At 29.2% G+C, this 20,478-nt stretch overlaps 1 protein-coding gene across 1 annotated transcript in view; it reads right to left on the bottom strand.

The window, feature by feature from the left end:
- Positions 1-15,316, bottom strand: part of LOC136982514 (nose resistant to fluoxetine protein 6-like) — a 30,716-nt gene extending 15,400 nt beyond the window's left edge. The window contains exons 1-4 of the mRNA XM_067279009.1: positions 14,791-15,316; positions 2,870-3,294; positions 1,647-1,734; positions 856-950 (exon numbers count right to left, since the gene is read on the bottom strand). Of these exons, the coding sequence (XP_067135110.1) occupies positions 856-950; positions 1,647-1,734; positions 2,870-2,930 (244 nt within the window). The 5' untranslated portion in view covers positions 2,931-3,294; positions 14,791-15,316. The remainder of the gene's footprint in view (positions 1-855; positions 951-1,646; positions 1,735-2,869; positions 3,295-14,790) is intronic.
- Positions 15,317-20,478: the final 5,162 nt, after the last annotated feature.

The raw sequence follows: 20,478 nt of genomic DNA, 5'->3' as shown, positions 1-20,478 counted from the left end.
CTCGACAATATTTCTTTAGGTAATTATTATTAACATTGCGTACTGAGTGGTTCGATAGAAAAGCAGGTCAAGTGGCACGTCATTTATCTCGAATATACGCATTATTAGTGATAGAATTTAACGAGCAGAAAACTGATATTTTAATAAATGAAATAACTTTTATACAAAAGGAAGTGGTGTAGAAAAGCAATAGACTATCAATAAATTCACTTTATTAAATATTATATTAATAGCATATTGTCTCATTATAGCACATTGTAGTGTGTAAGAAAAAGTACCAAAGAAAAAAACACAGTTTCATTAAGAAAGAAGAAATAAACAAGTATATTTATTTTGTTTTACTGAAATTTATTATTTTTTTATTTCTAAATTAACATTTTCTGTATTTAACAGAGAAAACTAATTTATTACTAATACTACTTTTCCAATCATTCCTTGAATTGTTATTTTGCCTAATGATGAATTCTTATAAAGCATCTTTATTCTCCCTAATGAAGGATCTGGCATCACTGATTTTAAGCAGCTAAAATTCCCTATCGGTTATATTGTTCGAATAAAATTTCATAGTTCTCTACCGTAAAATATAAAATAATCATAAAAAATTTAATATTAAACAGTTTTATAAAAAAATTTTATACTATGTGAAAGCAAAGTGTTAGTAAAGATAATCACAATTTAGTCGGGACCCAATTCTTTCCCTTTCAATTGATGCTATTTTCAGTATTTACGGATACTTCATAATCATGACTTATTTTGACAAAACTATTATTACTTAAATTTTTACTAATATTATAAAATCCTCACTTATGTTCACGTTTTTATTACAATACAGTTAGACATTACATATGGTCATACCTTTACCGTCAGGAACATTTATTATATTCAGCGTTAACAGAATGTCGAGAATTGTTCCAGTAAAAACCCATATGATAAAGATGCTGATGCTGATTCTGAAAATAGAAACCTGCGTTTTATTATTAATAAAAATTACTAATTAATATTATGAATGAATATTACTAAAATTTTCATTTGGTTTCTTTATACGCTGTAATAAGCGAAATTAATCTATAATTAAATATTTGATGAAAGCATCGTTTCAGCACAAGTATTTTTAGCGTGTTTTGATACAGAACATTTGTCAGGAAGGGTATCTTTATTTTGATGTTTTGCACATCAAAATAATTTACACTCAAAAAATTTCAGGCGCTGATTCACGTACAAATGTGAAATCAGCTAAAGTTTTCAGTAGTTTTGTATGTTTGACAAATTAAAAAACAAACAATATATATTTACTACTTACACTATTTATAAAAACAATTATGAATCTTAATTTATTTACTAAAATATTTAAAAATATGTATTACTAAACTACCTGTATTTTAAATCATATTTTTTTAATAATTACTACCACCCTACATTTTTAATTCGGACAATTTCGAATTTTTATTTATGTTTTATACTTTTTGCAAATTTATAATAATAAATTAATAAGCTAAAATAATATGTCTATTGACATGAAGTGTTTTTATGATTAATTGCATATTAAAGAATGCTGCAATATTTATTTACAATAAACTTATGTTAAAATTTTGTGAAATGTGAAAATTTTTTAATTTTTATAAAAATAAAAGATTACAAGCACTTACATGCAAATTATTTGACTTGTAGAAAAGTAAACCTTCTCGTCTCTCACTTTGCAAAATTTAACTTCTGCTCTGTAAGGATCTCTTACAGCTGTAATCGTTAATCATATAAATTATCAGAACAATTAAATAACTGCATATAATTATTATAACATTAATATTGTACAGGTTTTAAATATTACCTGTGATGCACTTTTGAACATTATTTCATACATGACATCTTCCACGTATAGAGTTTATTTGATACATAACTCACAACTATAAGCACAGCATCACTTAAACTATATATATATATATATATATATATATATATATATACACTTTAAATGATGCCATTACATATTAAAAAGTATGAACTACAGTAGCTATGCAATATAATATATAACGTTAAATAATATCATACGTATACATTTCTGTCTAGCGGGCACTCATTTGTTTCAGATTACCATGACCTCGTGTATGAAAACGGCTACGTGGTAACAAACGAAAACCTATGAAAAACTGCAAGAAGGCTGTGAAGGATTCTGATTGATTAATTAATGTTTATCAAAATACTTGTAGCCTAAATTACTTGAAATACATTTACTGTTTCAACACCAACTACAACACTGCATTACATAATTTTTGATAGTACGTTTAAATCGGAAAATCCAACAAAACACACGTATTTCTGATTAAGAAGATAATATGTCGCTTACAACTTCGAAATCACAATTCAATGTTGATGCAATAGTTAAAATATCATCAGTGAATACGTATAAAACGCAGAAAATTTACTCCAGTCAGAGCTTTTTATTGCGTGTACACATTCTTTGTACAGAACGTACAGAGATAACAATAAGGTAAACTTAATATTGAATTCTGGAAAATATCAGTGGTTCGAATCCAATCGCTAATTTCAAATTTGATATCTGCAGGACAGATCATCGGTTCTGAAAGCAGAATGCTTATTGTACTTCTGTTAACTCACCCTTGACAATTTCTAATTCGCTTTAATCTGCCGAAAAATAATATTATCAGAGTAATATATATATATACACACAATTATTTATAACGATAAAGTAGATTTCGATATTTTATTTCAAACGTTAAGGACTGCTAACCAATTCTATACAATAGTGTTCTACATATAGCTTTGTCATTTCACAATGCACCGTTTATTACCGGCCGTTTACTACTGGAAAGCACTTTATATTAGAACAAATACAATTTCTAAATTAACTTACCCCATTGAAGAATACTTTGTACGTCTTCTCGACTACATTTGCTCGGTATGCAAATATCCATACGACGTACATTTTTCAAATACTTTGCTATTTCAAACACTACACTCACCGGAAACGGTTTCTGAAATATAAAACTTATACCAGTTGGCCTGTATAATTTGGGATTATTATATCAATACTTACAAAAATATCTTCCATCAATGTAAACAGTTTTCTACTTTTATTATCTTCTGGCACGTCATTAAATTTATACGAATTAAATCCAAAAGTTAATGAACAAAATTTTCCATAAATCGTGTTTATACTTTTATTTCTTTTGCTTATTTTATCGTCCTTAACTTCGATATTCAAACATTGATCGTAATCACCGTGATACCAAAACTTTCCTCCCAATAAGCCGAATGGTTTTCCAAAAGAATCAATCACTGAAAAATTCATGTTAAAATTTTTGTTATTCAGATATAAACCTATTTTTAATTGTTCAGATATTGTAATTTTCAAAACAAAAATATTGTATAAAAGCTTCATTAAAGTTTACATTTTCGTAATGCATTGTACGTGAAACAATAATAAAGATTTTTTTCCTTTACTAATACTTTCTTAGATATACTGTAAAGATATTAACGTTAAAAAACATAAGTCATTTAGCAAATAAAATTTTATAAGTCTTTTCATGTTTATTTATTTCTTGAGTCTCGAAAATTCTAATAAATTTAATCGCTTAAAAATAACTGAAATTTTACAATAAATAAACAAATAAATAAATAAATAATGACGTTAAAATATTCCAAGATGAAAACCTAACGTAAATGATAACACTGAGTAGTTTTTATCTCTGATGAAATGCGGTCCAGCTAAAATACCAACGGTTGAATTTTTCATTCTTAACTGTGAAGTTTTATCAGTTATTTCAGGAAGGATCTTTTCTCAAAAATTGATTTCAAACAAAATTAGAATCTTGTTTTCATAAAAAAATATAAACTAAATACAACATTTAAATGTAAAAGCCTTACTGTCCTTAAATTCTATTATTATTGTTAATTGTTTACTTGGACTTTACTTATTAATAGGACTTTATACTGGTGTTTAAAGATTGGCACAGTAATGAAAGTTATTTCAGGAAAGAACAAAATTTCTTTATTATATCACCTATAGTAATAATTTCTGTACACATATTACACGTGTTTCGGGCTAGCACGCCCCTCATCAGCAGTATTACTACCAAACACTAAAAAGGACTAAAAATACTATAAAAATTAAGAAAAAAGAATCGAATAATTACAAACGTCAATTATACGAACATTTAAACATAAAGAAAGAAAGAAATATAATAAACAATAATTTGGGTCGTATAATCCACCAATCCTGGAGCACCATACTTGATGACGTTTATAAAAAATCGTAGTTAATAGTCTCCTTATCATAAGGCTGTTGAATGGTGGCAAACGAAACCTTGATGTGAGTTTTTAATGAAATTTTACATGATATTGTTAGATTTTAATAATTTACCGTCTTTATTTACTTTATTTAATTTTAATTATACAGTGAAATGTTAAACTGTAAAAAGAGAAATATTATCCAGTTGTACTCGGGATTGGAATATGTATTTACAGTAAGTTTTTTAAAATTGTATTTTATTGCTGTGAAATTTTAAGATATACAGTAACTTATTTGTTTTGTTATTCTTACTTTTTAGTGTTTGGTAGTAATACTGCTGATGAGGGGCGTGCTAGCCCGAAACACGTGTAATATGTGTACAGAAATTATTACTACAGGTGATATAATAAAGAAATTTCGTTCTTTCCTGAAATAACTCTCATTACTGTGCCAATCTTTAAACACCAGTATAAAGTCCTATTAATAAGTGAAGTCCAAGTAGACAATTAACAATAATATTAAATACAATATTATTTGTATAAAAACAAATTTAATTCAAATGTATATTAATAATAACCTAAAGTAATTGAGAACGAAGTATTTTGTTTAATTATAGAAGAATACAGCAAAGAGTTGCTTAACTCTCCGGGCAAATTTTAAAATTATGTGTGTGGTGTCATCTCTTGTGATATTTTATTAATAAAATCTTTCATATATTTAATTATTATAAAATAGCAAAAACAGACTAATTTTGTGAAATGGATGCATTTTATAAAAATTGTAATCTAATGACGATTAACATCTCATTGATTTCGATCTTACTCGAGATATGAAACTCTCTATCTTCCCACTCCTTCGACTTTTAACCACCAAAATTTATCAGTGTCAATCGACTTAATCCGTAAACCTCTGTACAAAATTTCAGAAATTATCCAGAAAAAGCACGAGAGATATTAAGCTCTAAAATGAGAGAACAAAATCGTGCCACACCAACTCACACATTAACATCCATATATATCAGAAAAATACCGCAAATTTTTTTCGCAATTCTCGATAATGCGAGATCTGGAGTCCAAAAATATAAAAATCATACGAATCAATTTTTGACCGATGACGTTACTTTCTCTCTGTAGCAGATCCAGAAAGGTAATATATAAATAACTGTCACATTTCCTGTACACGCAAATTAACGTTATAAAAATTTCTACCTTTGTAAATTTGTAACTACCAAAGCAAGCAAATATTAATATTAAAAACAAACTACCATAAACAATAAAGGAAAAATATATTTCTCTTTGCAGACAATACATATATAATGTGTCTTTAAAACTATACGTCCTTTCTCACGCAGTTGTAGGCGGACGAGAAGCCTCAAATAAAAGGTCGACTCCGCCGTGGAATTGTCTTATTCCTCAACTGCGTGAGAAAGGACGTATAGTTTTAAAGACACATTATGTATGTATTGTCTGCAAAGAGAAATATATTTTTTCTTTATTGTATTAGATCGTCCTGGCCTGTTTTTAAAATTTAAAACAAACTACCATATATACATTTTAGTATTTGTTAAATACTAAGATGTACTGTATATATTAGTGTTTTCCAACGTGGGGCCCGCGCTCCACAGGGGGAAATTCGATCTTTAAGAGGGAAAATTTGAAAATAGACTCGTCCAGAGTTTAAGTTAACCGTATAGCCGCAGTGCGCTATATTAATTGTGAATATTGATTTAAGTTAGTTTTAGTTTTCTTTCTTCTTTGTTTCCCTTTCCTTCTAGAACAGGCCTGGCCAACCCAAGTTGTTTCGCGGGACCCTTTAATTACGCGTAACATTACGGTGGGCCACAATTTGGGCAAACATGCCTGTAAAAGAATAAACGAAGTACAAAATGAATAAGATTTTATTGTTATACGAAGAGTTCGTCCTCGCATTTGCGCATTACAACAATGACACATGCAAATTTTCATTTATTTAATTGTTTTGAGATACACATAACCGGAAACAAAAGTTTTAATAGATATATAACAGGGATGGCCAACACGTAGACCGCGGTCGACCGGTCGACCGCAAAGGTTTTGTACGTAGCCCGCGAAGCTAAAGTTGAACAATTTGCTTTCACTTAAATTAATGTTTAAAAATTTTAATTCGATAACTTATTCTTATAATAATAGATTGTCTGTGCAACGTGCACATGCTGTTTGTATTTATCCCGATGAACAATGCAAATGAATGTTAACTTTTAAATTAATTGTAGTCGCCACGCATGCGCATATAAATGGCAATCGCATAAAATGTCGCAAAATCATGTGTCAGACAGTAACGTGACAGCCTCTGGCTTCAATTCACTTGTTACTCCTTGTTTGTACACTTAAATTTACTTTCAATTTTATTTATTTATTTGGGTGTACTATAGATTACCACCTATGGAATTTCAGGACTTTGATTATATATTTGAACTCAGGGGACAGAAACGAGTTCAACGGTACCCTATTTTTTGACCGGAGACGAAAAATAAAAAATTTATCATACTTTTTAAGTTACCATACTTTTTTAATGCTCTCGCGAAGACGGCACCATAGTTACTAATACTGCCATCTTGCGATAAAGTCTGCAAACCATGACGTCGGACTACGGTCGTCTCCAGTAGGGTTAAACACGCGGAGAGAGCGACGCGACTTCCGATCATCGCGCGATCGCCATTTCGGTTAATGTTACTTATGGCAACGAACATGGCGGCCGTTCCTACTGTTCGTGCTCCCGACTGATTTCCCGGAGGGGAGCCGCCGGCAGGCCTCCATGTGCTAAACGTCACTAGTTATTGATTCACGGTAGTTCTTGAACAAAGTAAAAAAATAAGAGGGAAATGTCTACTAAAGGCAATTTTAACGGCAAGCGACGCGACTCCCTATCATCGCGCGATTGCCGGAATAAAGTATGATAACTTTATTATTTTTCGTCTCCGGTCCAAAAGTAGAATACCGTTGAACTCATCTCGGTCTCCTGAGTTCAGGTATATACGCAAAGACCCGAAATTCTATAGGTGGTAATCTATAGTATCCCCATTTATTTATTTATTTTTTATTTATTCATACAGCGAACAGAAGCAGATATGTTAGTTTAGTAATTATTGTTTTAAATGTTATTAATATTTAATCCTATTATTTTAGAATGAATAAACCAAGTACAGACCGGAAAAAATAAAAACTTATCATTATTTATTTATCATTATTATTTTTTTATTAAAATATCTATGAAAAATCCTAAAATTGTTTGCCTATATTCATAGTCGCCCGCAGACTATATTTTACCGAAGAAGTAGCCCCTAGGGGATAAAAGTTTGGCCATACCTGATATATAATATCGCTTAGCGGGCCACACAATTTAACGTGACGGGCCGCGGGTTGGCCAGGCCTGTTCTAGAACTTTCCTTTATAACCCTTTTCCCTTGAGGTGGGATTAACAATTCTAGAAACCACCGAGAACAAAGAGATGAACGAAGTTTTGATGTCGGTGAAAGAGGAGAAAGGGCATTCTTTGCCCAGACCTTGAGGTGGACAGACGTGAGTTTTGGTGTTCCAGGTCGCGTTTGGCAACGACTGGAAAGCAAGAGACTTTGATGAAAGAATCGGGTTTTATCGTGGTTACGACTAAACATTGTGGCAATTAAGTGTATATGTTAGGGGGCCATAAGAATTTTAAAAAGGCTTAGGTGGGACATAGCACAAAAAACGTTGGGAAACACTGGTACATATGATAGTTTCGTTTCATCTGTTTTCAAAAGTACCGATGTCCTTTCACAATATTTCACCATCAAACAACTCGACATTATATTATGCTCCAATATGCTTCAAAAATGTTTTTAAAAATGTCTGTTCACCCTACCTTTACTTTTCATAGTATTAACAGATTTTGTTACAACATTTCTCACATTGACAATAACTACAAAATGCAAACTTCACACAAATTTTGCTAATCATTAAAACTATGACACGCTATTAAAATATTTGTTTTCAATTGATGTTTCTTCAATTATTTCTTAGTCAGTGCTAATTGTCCTTCTTTACAGCGAAACATGAATGGTGCATTATATGTATGGATACCGCTCAGGTTTTAGTAAATTAAATTAAATCTTTAATGCAAAATTTGTTGTATGAAGTAAACATTCTCCTTTGATTGTCCCATGTAAACATGTTAATGCAAGTAATTGTTCTCCTATGATAAACTCTATAGTGATTTTGTGTGTGAGGAAAGCCGGGTGTGCATTATTTGATAAATCATCCTTGCCTTTTAATAATGAATTTTCGTGGATGATCGCTTGTTTAATCTGTTTTGTTTATAAATCTTTATATTGTTTAGACCTGTACAAAGGTCACAGCGGGTTAATTGAAATTCAGTCACCGAATTTTCTGCATTCTTGATCTACATATTCATGATTGTTAATTCTCCCGTAATTTGTATTTATTGACTTTCTCAAAATGAGGTTAATAATGTTAATTTTAGAATCACAAAAAGTTCCCAATACTTTTTTCTTCTAACTAGAATTAAAAAGATTCAATTTGCAATAATATTTTAATAAAACATCAAGCGTTATTTCTATTATATTATTATAACGTATATTGAAGTGGCAATAAACACCACTAGTTTTAGATTACCGTTTGTCATATTTCTTTCCTTACTTTTTAATTTTTGTTGTAATTTAACATCTAAATTGCATCGTAGTTCGAACATAAACGACTTTCTGGTCACAATTTTTTTATTTGTGTTGATTCGAAAAGTAAAATTATTAAACTGTTTTCATATTATGCATTTGCAAACGCAATATATAAGAGAAATCTACTTTCAGTTTTGATATGTATTTAAGATCATTAGAATTTTATTTTTGGATAAAGTGATAGCATATAATAATTTTTCAAGTAATTCTTAACGCTCTACTTTAAACTAAATAAAACTAGTTAAGTATCGCTGTATTAGCGTATAGTCGGAGCGAGGCTGCTCGCACCTTCATTTTCCAGATTATGAGGGAAAAAGAGAGAAAGAATCATTCGTTTTCAACAATACATTTGACTTCCATTGTATCATTTAAAGGTACAAACATAAGGTTAGAATAAGCCATTAATTAATTGCTATGCGAACGTATCATAAAATTCTGTGTATCACTATGGGCCTTGAACTTATAGATTGACTCGTAGCGATCTTTATTGTAACTGTTTAAAAATACTATGTCAGTTATTTTTTTCACTCGACTGAATGCAACATAGGTAAGATCGATAGCTATCCCTTTTTACCTATATCTATTTTGATTTTTGGAAGAGTTAATCACTGTGATTTATGTATAGTCATCGAGTACGCTAAGATAAGGGAAAACTGTCTACGAGAGGGTAATATAGTGCCATCGTTCAAAAAGCGTGTTATGGGGATTATTGAAAACAGATTACCATAGATGAAAGGTCCCTGATAGCTATCGAATATTTATTATAGGTCTGTTTATTTTAGAGGAAGAGCTGGAGGGCGAGCATTAGGAGCATATATAATGGAATGTATAGTTCCTAGTGAACCATTGACGAGACCTCCTTGCACCCATAAGTTGACTCTCGGCATCTGCAGTGTTTTCAGATGCTATATAAGTGTGAGCCCGCAGGTATTAAGGGCGTAAATTCGAGAGTTAAAAGGGGGTTCATGACCTGCAAGTTCGATAGGAAATCGATCGGATGTTGATTACACATCCGATCCGATCAGAAAGAGAAAACAAAAATCCAAGTCATCGCGAGTCAGCAAATTAGTCATCGAACGTTGAATGATAGGCTGGCTCAGTGCCAACAACGATCGTATAAAAAACCCGATCGACTTTGGAAAGAGCGCGATCGTCCAGGAAAGTTTGAATCCAGTGTCTCCAGCCCCGGACATAAGATTGATTCCAGCTTCCATAGTCCAGGAGGTCGTCGCATACGGTCATCGGACCACATATTAAGGTATATCGACTTTGAAAACTCTCTCCCACTAGAAGTTAGGCACGTGACCACTTTATTGGTTAGATCGCGGTTAGCGATAGGGATATTTTATCCGCATTTTAGCAGCAGTTATCTTTATATCTTCATTGTATGTGTATCTTTTTGTATGTTCGCTTTTGTTATTTAATAAACCTTTATTGTTATTTTTAAAACCTGTCTCCTGTCAAAGTAAGGATGTCTGTCGACTTACTGACGCACCTCCCCACTCACTTTTTGCCCTCCTAGCCATCCAACGACAACGAGGTCAGGTTTTACCAACCCGTGCAGCGTAAGTGGTCAGCGAGGTTTTCCCCCTGACCCTCTGCTTATCTCACATAAGCAACAGGGCACCCAGTTGATTGCAATTAGTCTTCGTTGCTTTGTTTGACTTGCTCGTTTGTTGGATGTAGCTCTACTGCCGTTTGGAACTGATCAAGTTCATCTCTGGATATTTAGGTTCGATAAATAGACGCTGTCACGTAGGACGTTGCCTTAGTCAACTCATTTTGACCTCTGATACTGAAGAAAAACGCGACCTTCGTTTTGACCCCAATCTCCAGTTCTACAAATATGATCATTTTTGAGATTTGAATTTTTAATGAATTCATCCTTGAGTGATGATGAATCGTCCTACGAAATTTCATCAAGATTGGACTACTCATTCTAGAGTTATCAGGTTGACAAGGGATGCATGAAGTCAAGTGTTAGTCGTCGCTCAGCAGCGCCTCGCTTCGACAATTAATGCAATGCAATGACACTTATTTGTTAAATGCTATAAAGTAAAGTTTCTGAAAAATCTTTCACATTATCTCACTTTAGTCATAATTAAATTATACACTAATAAACTTGGAGAGATTTAAATACATATATAGTATTTTAATCAGCAACCAGAACACGTATAGCCAGTCATAAATGAATGTTTGGAATTTAACACGACCTTCCTAATAAATAAATGCTGTTTTTCAAGACAGTTTACTCAACAGTTTTTTTTTTTTTTTTTTTTTTTTTTGCGAATGGCTCATATCTGATAACTGGGACAATCAACAATCTTATAATATTAATGAACGTTATAAACTTATTTTCTTTAATTATATATTTTAAATTGAACGACCTCATTCGGTAATGGCCTCAATAAAAAAGTTAATAAATAATAATGCAATATTATATATTAATATTTATATTACGTATATATTATTAGTATTTTCAATACTATTTTTTATGTATTAACATAAAAATTTTTGCTATGTAATATATAATATTATATTATTCGAAGTAAATTTAATAATGAATATAAATATAATTGAACTGAATGATTTTTTTATATTAATGCTATTTTTTAGTATATTTATAAATTTATAGGAATGCATATGATATAAAATAGCTAAGTTATAATTAAGTTATAATTGCTTATATTTATTTAAAATAGTATGGTATATTAACCCTCCGTGAGTCGCTAGGAATCGTTCTCTTACTTAGGTCGCATGGGTCTGTCATTTTTATTTTGAAATTAATAAATTTTTTCTATCGCGTAGAGGAACTACAATTTTTTCGTTAAATTCTACGCTTTGTTTTCTATCTAGTAGTATAAATTACTTCTGTATTGACGAAATTGTCTTTTCAATATTTATTTTTACGTAATTTGATGAAAAAAACACAAAATAATAAACATATCAAATTTCAACTCGCTGTAAGTTATCTGACGTTTCACCGATAATTATCGAGTTTGTTTGCAAATGGGGAAGAAAGATCACTCATTCGTGTGAAGTAAGTAGAAATTCAGTACTACTGCTAAAAATTTTTATAATAGACCTCGCGTTACCCCCTATCGCGAGAGTCAATAAATATTAATTGTTTTATGGCTCTATTAAAAAATGCTTTTTTCTGGGTTTCAAATCGACTAATTGACAACTGTTTTATTTTGTTTTACTCACTAGAATGTCTTCTTCAAGATTTAACAGATAGTTCTGTTAGATTTTTACACATGAATTTTATTTTTAATTTTTAATGTGATATAGTCGTGTGTTAGGCTTAACTCGATCACCTAATTCAAAAATTGACATCGGCCAAAATATTATTCAATCTATCAAAATTCTTTGTTGATAGTTTAGATATAAATGTTTTCTCTGCACGAAATGAATCGATCGAAAAAATAATGAGAGGACCATCAAAAATTCGGCAATTAATGACATGTTTTCGATTCTGTAATTTGTTTTTTTTATAATATAAAATATTCACATAATAAAACTTTAAAAAGGCATCCATATCAATATCTGAATGTTATCAAAATGCAATTATCAAAAATTTTATAATTTTCACAATTTGTATTATCATAATTTAGTTTTGAGTTTTTTTGTCGCGCTTTGTGTATCGCGCGACAAAACAGTCGCTACGCGATCAAACGCAGCGTTTTCATTCATAATTACTTGTTATGTAGATCGGGCTAACTTTTTAGGTTTGTTTTGTTGTGCCGCGATGAAGAATGAATAAATAATAAAAGCAGATTATAATTAAAAATATTTTTATCAGATTAATCCGGATTATTAGATTATAGAATAATTATAGCTATGCGATATGATTGTCGCGTATTTGTAATTATTTTCAATATAGCTAATTTTTTAATGTTTACTCATCTGAACACTGTCGAACATTTAATTAGCAATTTATAACTCATAACGCGATTAAAACAAAAGAATTTATAGCGATTGTGTAAATTCGATTACCAAAATCATTTCCGAGAAGGCAGGATATTTCCCGGAATTTTATAGCTAGACTGTTTTCACAAGTTTCTGGTTAGTAAAAGTGAAAAAAGCCAATTTGCATCGCCTAATAAACGAAAAATAATCATAAATTAATTATAAAAGTGATAAATAAAAATTATATGATAAGAATGAAGAATAATTAAAATAATAAAAAATTAATTAGACATTACTTTTAAAAACAATATTATAACAAAAAAAAACAAAAATATAAATATACAAATAAATAACGATATGATAGGATTTAATAAACACCGCGCGACAACTTAAACGCGATAAAGTTATTGCGACACTCGCTATCGGCAACGGCGACAAATTAAACGGTCTTTTTTTACCCCCATCATGAGTCGCATGGGTCTGATAGACCCAAAGTATTTTTTTTCTCAAAAATGAGCGTTGCTATTCAAAAAAATTTAACAGCATATTAATCGGGTTAGAAAGTTAGAAGAATATTAATTTTTTCAGATTTTTTGGAAAATATTCAATATTAAAAAATTTTAACTAAAGTTCGCGCCGGGTCTGTAAGACCCGTGCGACTCACGCAACAATTAAAACGTGTTAATACATATTTTAACATTTTGTTATTTCTAAATTGAAATTATACCTTATTTAATATTCTAATTAACATTTAATATCATTAGTCTTTAATATCTCTACATTTAATATTAAAAGGAAACGCTAACAAATTAATTATATTTGTAAACACCATTAAAAGCATCAATATAATAAGAGTATACATATATTTTTCATTTATACCTCAGAGTATAAATTAGGTGAGAACATGACGTTTTATAATATCTATCTACTCAAAAGATGAAATTTTCTTTCTATCGAATAACATTTATCAAACAGTAAAAGGACAATTTACTTCCTTCGTTTCCATAAGATGAAGAAGACTCAATTGAGCCGCATATTTTACAAAATTTTGAGTATTTTTTGTTACTGTGTATTTCATTCAGTAGTTTAACCTAATATTGAGGAAAAAGGCCGGAATTTCAGCTTTTCTTTGTAAATAAACAAATAATTAAATAAAATTGCATATATAAACGATTCAAAGTAACGTTTTTTTAAATATGTTTTTAAACTTCAATTGTATGCTTTTAATTATAATATTGATAATTTTGCATATTAACAGATTATTTCATAGTGCATCTGCACATACTAAGAGAAGTGTCTCTAATTATCTACAGTAGACAATGACCTTTATTATATATTTTTAACACCATTCGATACGTATAAGAAGATAGAGTAAATATGATTTGAGTTAATATTTTAACACCTATTTCTAGATACATGTTAAACCTCATAAAATGCTATTTATACAAGTACGCGAATAAATAACTATTCACTTATATTCACTTCATAATTATTGGAATGCAATTTGATAAAATTTGTAGACATATATTTTCACAGTCAGGCTGTCATTTCTTAATCTCGAGGAGAGTTACATAGATAAAAGTCGAGGAAATATATCCTTTCGGAGCAGGAGCAGGAGCAGCAGCCTTACTATACAGTTAATCCTTCCGATTAACTGTATAGTAATTTCCGATACAAACGGAAAGTTACGTTATTTGAATTCAAATCTCTTCTCCTGAAAGCAGTTAATAGATTACGGCACGAATCTATGGTTAAAGGAAAAGTATAATGTACAGGGACTACTAATTTGCTACTACTAATTTGAGGTGGAGAGTATATATTTTAAATTAAATAAATTTAAAATATGATTAGATATTGTAACCTGGCGTTGTGACTACGTCACAATAACTAATCGCTCGTGTCAATATAATAATTTTAGTTTACTTACATTTTAGTGTCCAGCCTTTATTTTGTTTTAAATCTCTCAAAAAACGCATCCCATCTTTTACACACGAACGAGACAGGTTTACTTCTTGAATGATTTTCAACATGACAGGACGCATCAATCGAGCGACATTACTCGATACATAATTAAACCCATTCTCAACATCGTTTAAAATACGAGCAGCTTTTTCTACGTCATCAGAAACTGTACTTTTGTTTAAGTTGGATGAATCTTTATCAATTGTGAAATCAGCAAAGGGAATTACTAAGACGAAAACAAAGACGAGAATTATTCCACTCATCTTGAATTTCACTACAGAATCAGTTCAGGAATAATGTATACGATTCAACATGTGCTTTACGAAATACTGTAATATCCATTCGTTCTGCAACTTTTTCTATTTTTTTGTTGATTTTACCGATTAAAAAAATTTCCTTGAAAACCGGAAAAGAGCCAATTAATGTTAAGCTGATAAATATAATTAAAACAAATACATATTCATACAATAATTTTTATTTATCTCTAACTTCAATCTATTTTGCTGTCAAACGAGAAAATTAAAACGCGTTTTAAATTTTAAAAGTAACAAAACAGTCATTTTTATCTTTTTACATTTAAATATTTAAAAATACTACATTAATTCATAGTTTTACTCTTAAGTTTAAATTATTTAAAAAAATAATAACTTGAGTAAATCTTATTATTGATATATTTGTGTAATACTTTGAAATAAGATTAAAATTGAGCGTGGAAATATGTTGCAAAAAGTTATAGTTTACGTGTGTGAGAGTAAAATTCTGTTATTTTATATTTATATATTTATTTATTGACATAAAATAATACATTATTTATATAATTATAATTATCAAACCAACAATTATTTATTGCGACATCGTCGTAATGTCGGGCTTCAACATTTAATTATATTTTATTTTATTTAACTTAAAATATATGCTCTCCATCTCAACTTAGTATTAAGTTGCCCCTGTACATTATATTGATCAATTTATATATCCGTAAGCAGAGAAGAGCCCTATACAATATTAGTCACATCTCGTCAATTTTCCTCCTGTAATTGTGAAGGATGTGTGAAGACATCAAAGTTTTATTTCTATTTAGTGTTTAGTTTTTTCAAATATATTTCATTCTGGATTTTTATAACTTTTTCAAAAGTAAAGAAATCTGTAATTATTCTTGTTTATTTTCTTTTTTTTTCTTGTTTTATTGACCTTTCAATTTTTAAACTTGAAAGAAATCGTTTAAAAAATAGTGGAACAACGATAAATTATGAAAACTACTTTAAACGTTTTAATAACTTTTGTTCATTTAAAAACAAAAACAAAAGTTGGGAAAGAAATCAAAATTTTTATTTCAGTTAATTGTTTTTGAACAGAAAATGGACTATAAATGTAAAAAGAAAAATACAAAAAATAATAAAACACACATGGGTGACGTTTAACAAATGTGTTTTAAAAAGAAATGATATAAACGATTATTTTTGGAATCTCTTCCATTTCATCTCACTTTATTCTTATTATAATACGGTAAAAACCTTGTATTAATATCAAATATAGTAGTTTAACACACACCTGAAACAGATGTAGTCATTATTTGTTTGGAATTTAACATGACCTTCAGGACAGGTGAAGTTAGTGTGGCCATTCAACTTACCTTTCTACTACTGTGACTTTTCAATTATGCATGAAAAACAATAATGTTGTTACATGTATCATTTTATTAAATTATTTAATTATTAATCGCTAATTAATATTATCCTTTAATTTACATTATGAATTAAATAGCGTCATTCGGAAATAGACAAAATAATAAAGATTTCGTTAACGAATAATAAAAAATTTTAATATGTAAAATAAGAATAACTACAAGTAATTTTATTATAATTAAAGTAGGGATGTTCAAAACATTGTTACGATTACTTCATTACTTCAGATTTGTCTGAGATATTTCTCAGACAAATTTATTTTTAGTGGTGCTCTAAAATAAATTATATTCGAATTCAATTCCTAAATAAAGTGATAGCACCTATTTAATATTCTACGTATTTAATAATAAGTTATGAAAAAATGAATCAAAATTTGTGTAATATAGTAAAACTTGTTTCTAATCTATTATAACGTTAATATAACTTTGACGATATTTAACAAACATAAAATAATGCAATAAAATTATATGTAGACATAAATATTTGTTTGGAATTCAAAATAACCTTCGCAACACAAGATAATATCGCTGTTCAAGGCAACTACAGTACTTACTAACACTGCTTACGAGCGACAAACAACGGTGTTATATTAATCTGTTTAATTAAATTTTTAATTAATAAATGCTAACGAGCATTTTCTTTAATTTTATATTTTAAATTGAATGGCTTTACTCGATTATAATCGAGATGTATTTTAAGAAGTAAAATAATATTATTAAGTATAAATTATATAATACTTGAACTAGGGTGATTTTGCCCAATTGTTGAAAAGGTTCCTTACGATTCATGGATTTGTTCTTGTTCAGTTTCAAATTTATATATTCAGGTTAAATTATAAAATGAATATAAATGTAATTCGAATGTAAGATATTATAATATTAATAATGCTGTATTTTATAGTTTACTGATAATAATTACAGTAAATGTGATATAAAATAATTAACTATAATAAAATTTAAGTTAATTATAGTTTATTTTTCATAGTAGTGTAAAACAAATTATAATTAAATTGTAATCTCCGAACATAATTGCTATTGAGGGTATACTACATAGATGCTACTGTCCTGATTAAGATAATAAATAAAACAAGCTCACTGCATTAAATGACTTCTTTGATTTATTACTTACACCTCATTTCTGAAGTTTTACTAAAATATTAATGTAACTGTTTATATCGATATAAGTGAGATATATTGTACCTCACAAAATATTCTAAAATCACTATTGAAATTAATAGTTGAGCTAGTTTTCCCCTCATTTACATGCTATATGCATGAAATTTCCCATGTTTCCTTCAATTTCCCACAGAAAGCACTCTCGGAAAACACATTGTTCATGTTTGTGTTCTCGTATTTCATGAAATTAAACCGAAAGTAAGAGCGAATTCACTGCTAATTTATAGATCAAAGGGATTTTAATTGATTTTCCTTGTTACTTATTTTTGTGAACTTTCCACATTTTTTAGAAATATTTTTAACTATGATTTGACACATCCATAGTTTAATATAAAAATTTCCGACATAGTAGTGATTATAATATTTAAATAAAATTATCTTTCCTTCATCAGAAAGTATAAAAGTTGGAAAATTTGATGAATTAGATAAAAATACAAACAATTAAGGAGTATGGCGGTTACCAGAGAACGAGAAAACAAGTAAAATATGTAATAGTTGATGGAACAATGCTAAGCAACTTATAAGCAATTTACCAGACAGAAGTGTCTCTCAAAAAAAAAAACTTTTAAATAGGGGTCGGTTCTCATAGAACATTCGATATCTCGTCAGTCTGTTGGTGACTAAAGAACCCGTACCCTATAAGTTTATCGACGCGACTAGTAGTGCACTAAGTAAATATTTTAAAAAAGAAAGAAAATATTTTACACTAGAATAGAAAAATTAAAAAATGGGCGGAATTACAAAATCAGAAGATCACTATTTGTTTCTAATATACACGTGTAAAAAAGTCAAGACGATTGAGCGTAATAAATACATTAAATCATTAAATAACTCGAAATGATATTCAAAATCGACATTACAGAATATAAAACATTTTAAAATGTGATAAGATAAATTGAAATTAAATAACTTTTTTATTTTCAACATCATTTATATATCATTTAATTATGAAGTTATATAATAAACATGGTTTAACGATTAATTAATTTATTAATGTACAAAGCAATCATATTAATTAATTCGCGTTAATAAATAATACAAATATTTAAGTGAGTATTATTATAAAATTTATTATGAATTTCATTAATGAAATTTGTTAACGATCAAATATTAACAGCAATACCCCATAATGAGTGCTTTTAAATTTTCAATTAATAAAGGATTTTATTAGTTGGCACGCGTACAATCTCTTCGTCAATTTTCTTAAATTTACTTTTTATAATCAAATTGCTTATTTGAAAATATAAATACATTTGCTCAAGACTGCAGTGTCACAGTGCAATGTGCATTTTGATAGTGTGCTATGACAAGTGTAGCCTCTATTGCTTATCGTGTTATTGCTGTAGGATATCTGCAATTACTAGAAATGTACCTGATGCCATTTACTAGAAAAATTAGAGGAAGTTTTACCAATTTCAACAAGATGATGCATCCACTTATAATACAAAATCAACTTGAGAGTTGTTTATTGTAAATAATGAGCAGGTTATGAAATGACATCATGTTTTACTAATGTGAATCCTATATAAAACATGTTTTGTATCTTGGTAATGAATAGCAATTAAATCATGAAAAAAAACGCAAAAACTGTTATTTGGCACGAAATCATATATCAGGACAGGAAAACTCTTAAAATAATGTCAAATAGAGTTCATAAAATCATTTAAAAAAGTAGATGTTTGGCTTATTTATGATAAATAAAATGTCTTATTATTTATATCAAAATGGTTTTATTATTTTGGCGAAAATATATCTTTCACACCATTGTTAAAATTCATTTATATTTTTTTATTACTGTTTTTTCAGAAAGTTATTATATAATAACATAATCAACCAATAGAATATTCCCTCTTATTGTTTCGTAATGTGATTTTTATTTCTTTATTAATATCATTATTTCACAGTGGCTCATGTTCTCAAAAAATAAATACAATGACCCATGTTAAGGGTTTTAAAATTTTGGTTTAGGTTTATTGCTTATAGCAATGCGACATGTGGGTGATCTGCCAAGGGGGAATGCCTCTCTGGAGGTCTCCAAAGAAAAATTTTGCATTATTTGGGTGTTTCTAACGTTATCAAAACCGGACAATTCAGGTTGGCCAGATGCGTACCCACGTCCAGTTACCTGTGTTTAGTGGTTTTATCCACTCTGTTACTGGTGGGCCGGGATTTAAATTTAGTCCACACATTCAAGAAAAACAAATATTATAAAGAGTATTATTATAAAATTATATTTATTCTACACTAATATTTAGATTGATAGTATTACTATTTTCAGCATTACATGTAAGTAACATGAAATGCTTAAAAGTAGTGCCTATGCAACTTGTGCAAATTTTACACATCCCGGTTACTTGTATAGCATCTCATAGACGTAAGTTATCTTTTAGTTAAAATTTGCAAAATGGAACCTCTGTGTATTGCATTTTCTGTAACTCCACAAGTTAGAAACTTTTGATTTTTTAAATTTTTATAAAAATAGATTTTTTAATGAAAGCTGCATGAAATATATGGGAATTCACAAAAGCAACGGAGGGTTACCTAAATAAATCATAATTCTCGATATTATGAAATATATACGTTATCATATCACTGATAATCGGGAAAAAAGCTTTTCTTTACAAACACAAAAGACAATTAGCAATTTGTTGTTATTTGCACTATGGGCTACAGTGAAGTTTAAACTGTACAATTCGTACTCGATTGGCGACCAACTCGGTGCGTCAATAATATTAACAATGTTCAGTAAGTTCAATTGACTCGAGTAAGCTGATCCGATCACTCAAGAAGGCA

This window comes from Centruroides vittatus, unplaced genomic scaffold (genome assembly GCF_030686945.1).
Source record: "Centruroides vittatus isolate TY-2023 unplaced genomic scaffold, ASM3068694v2 contig_847, whole genome shotgun sequence".
Classification (NCBI taxonomy): domain Eukaryota; kingdom Metazoa; phylum Arthropoda; class Arachnida; order Scorpiones; family Buthidae; genus Centruroides; species Centruroides vittatus.
This window is presented reverse-complemented; position numbering and strand designations above follow the sequence as displayed.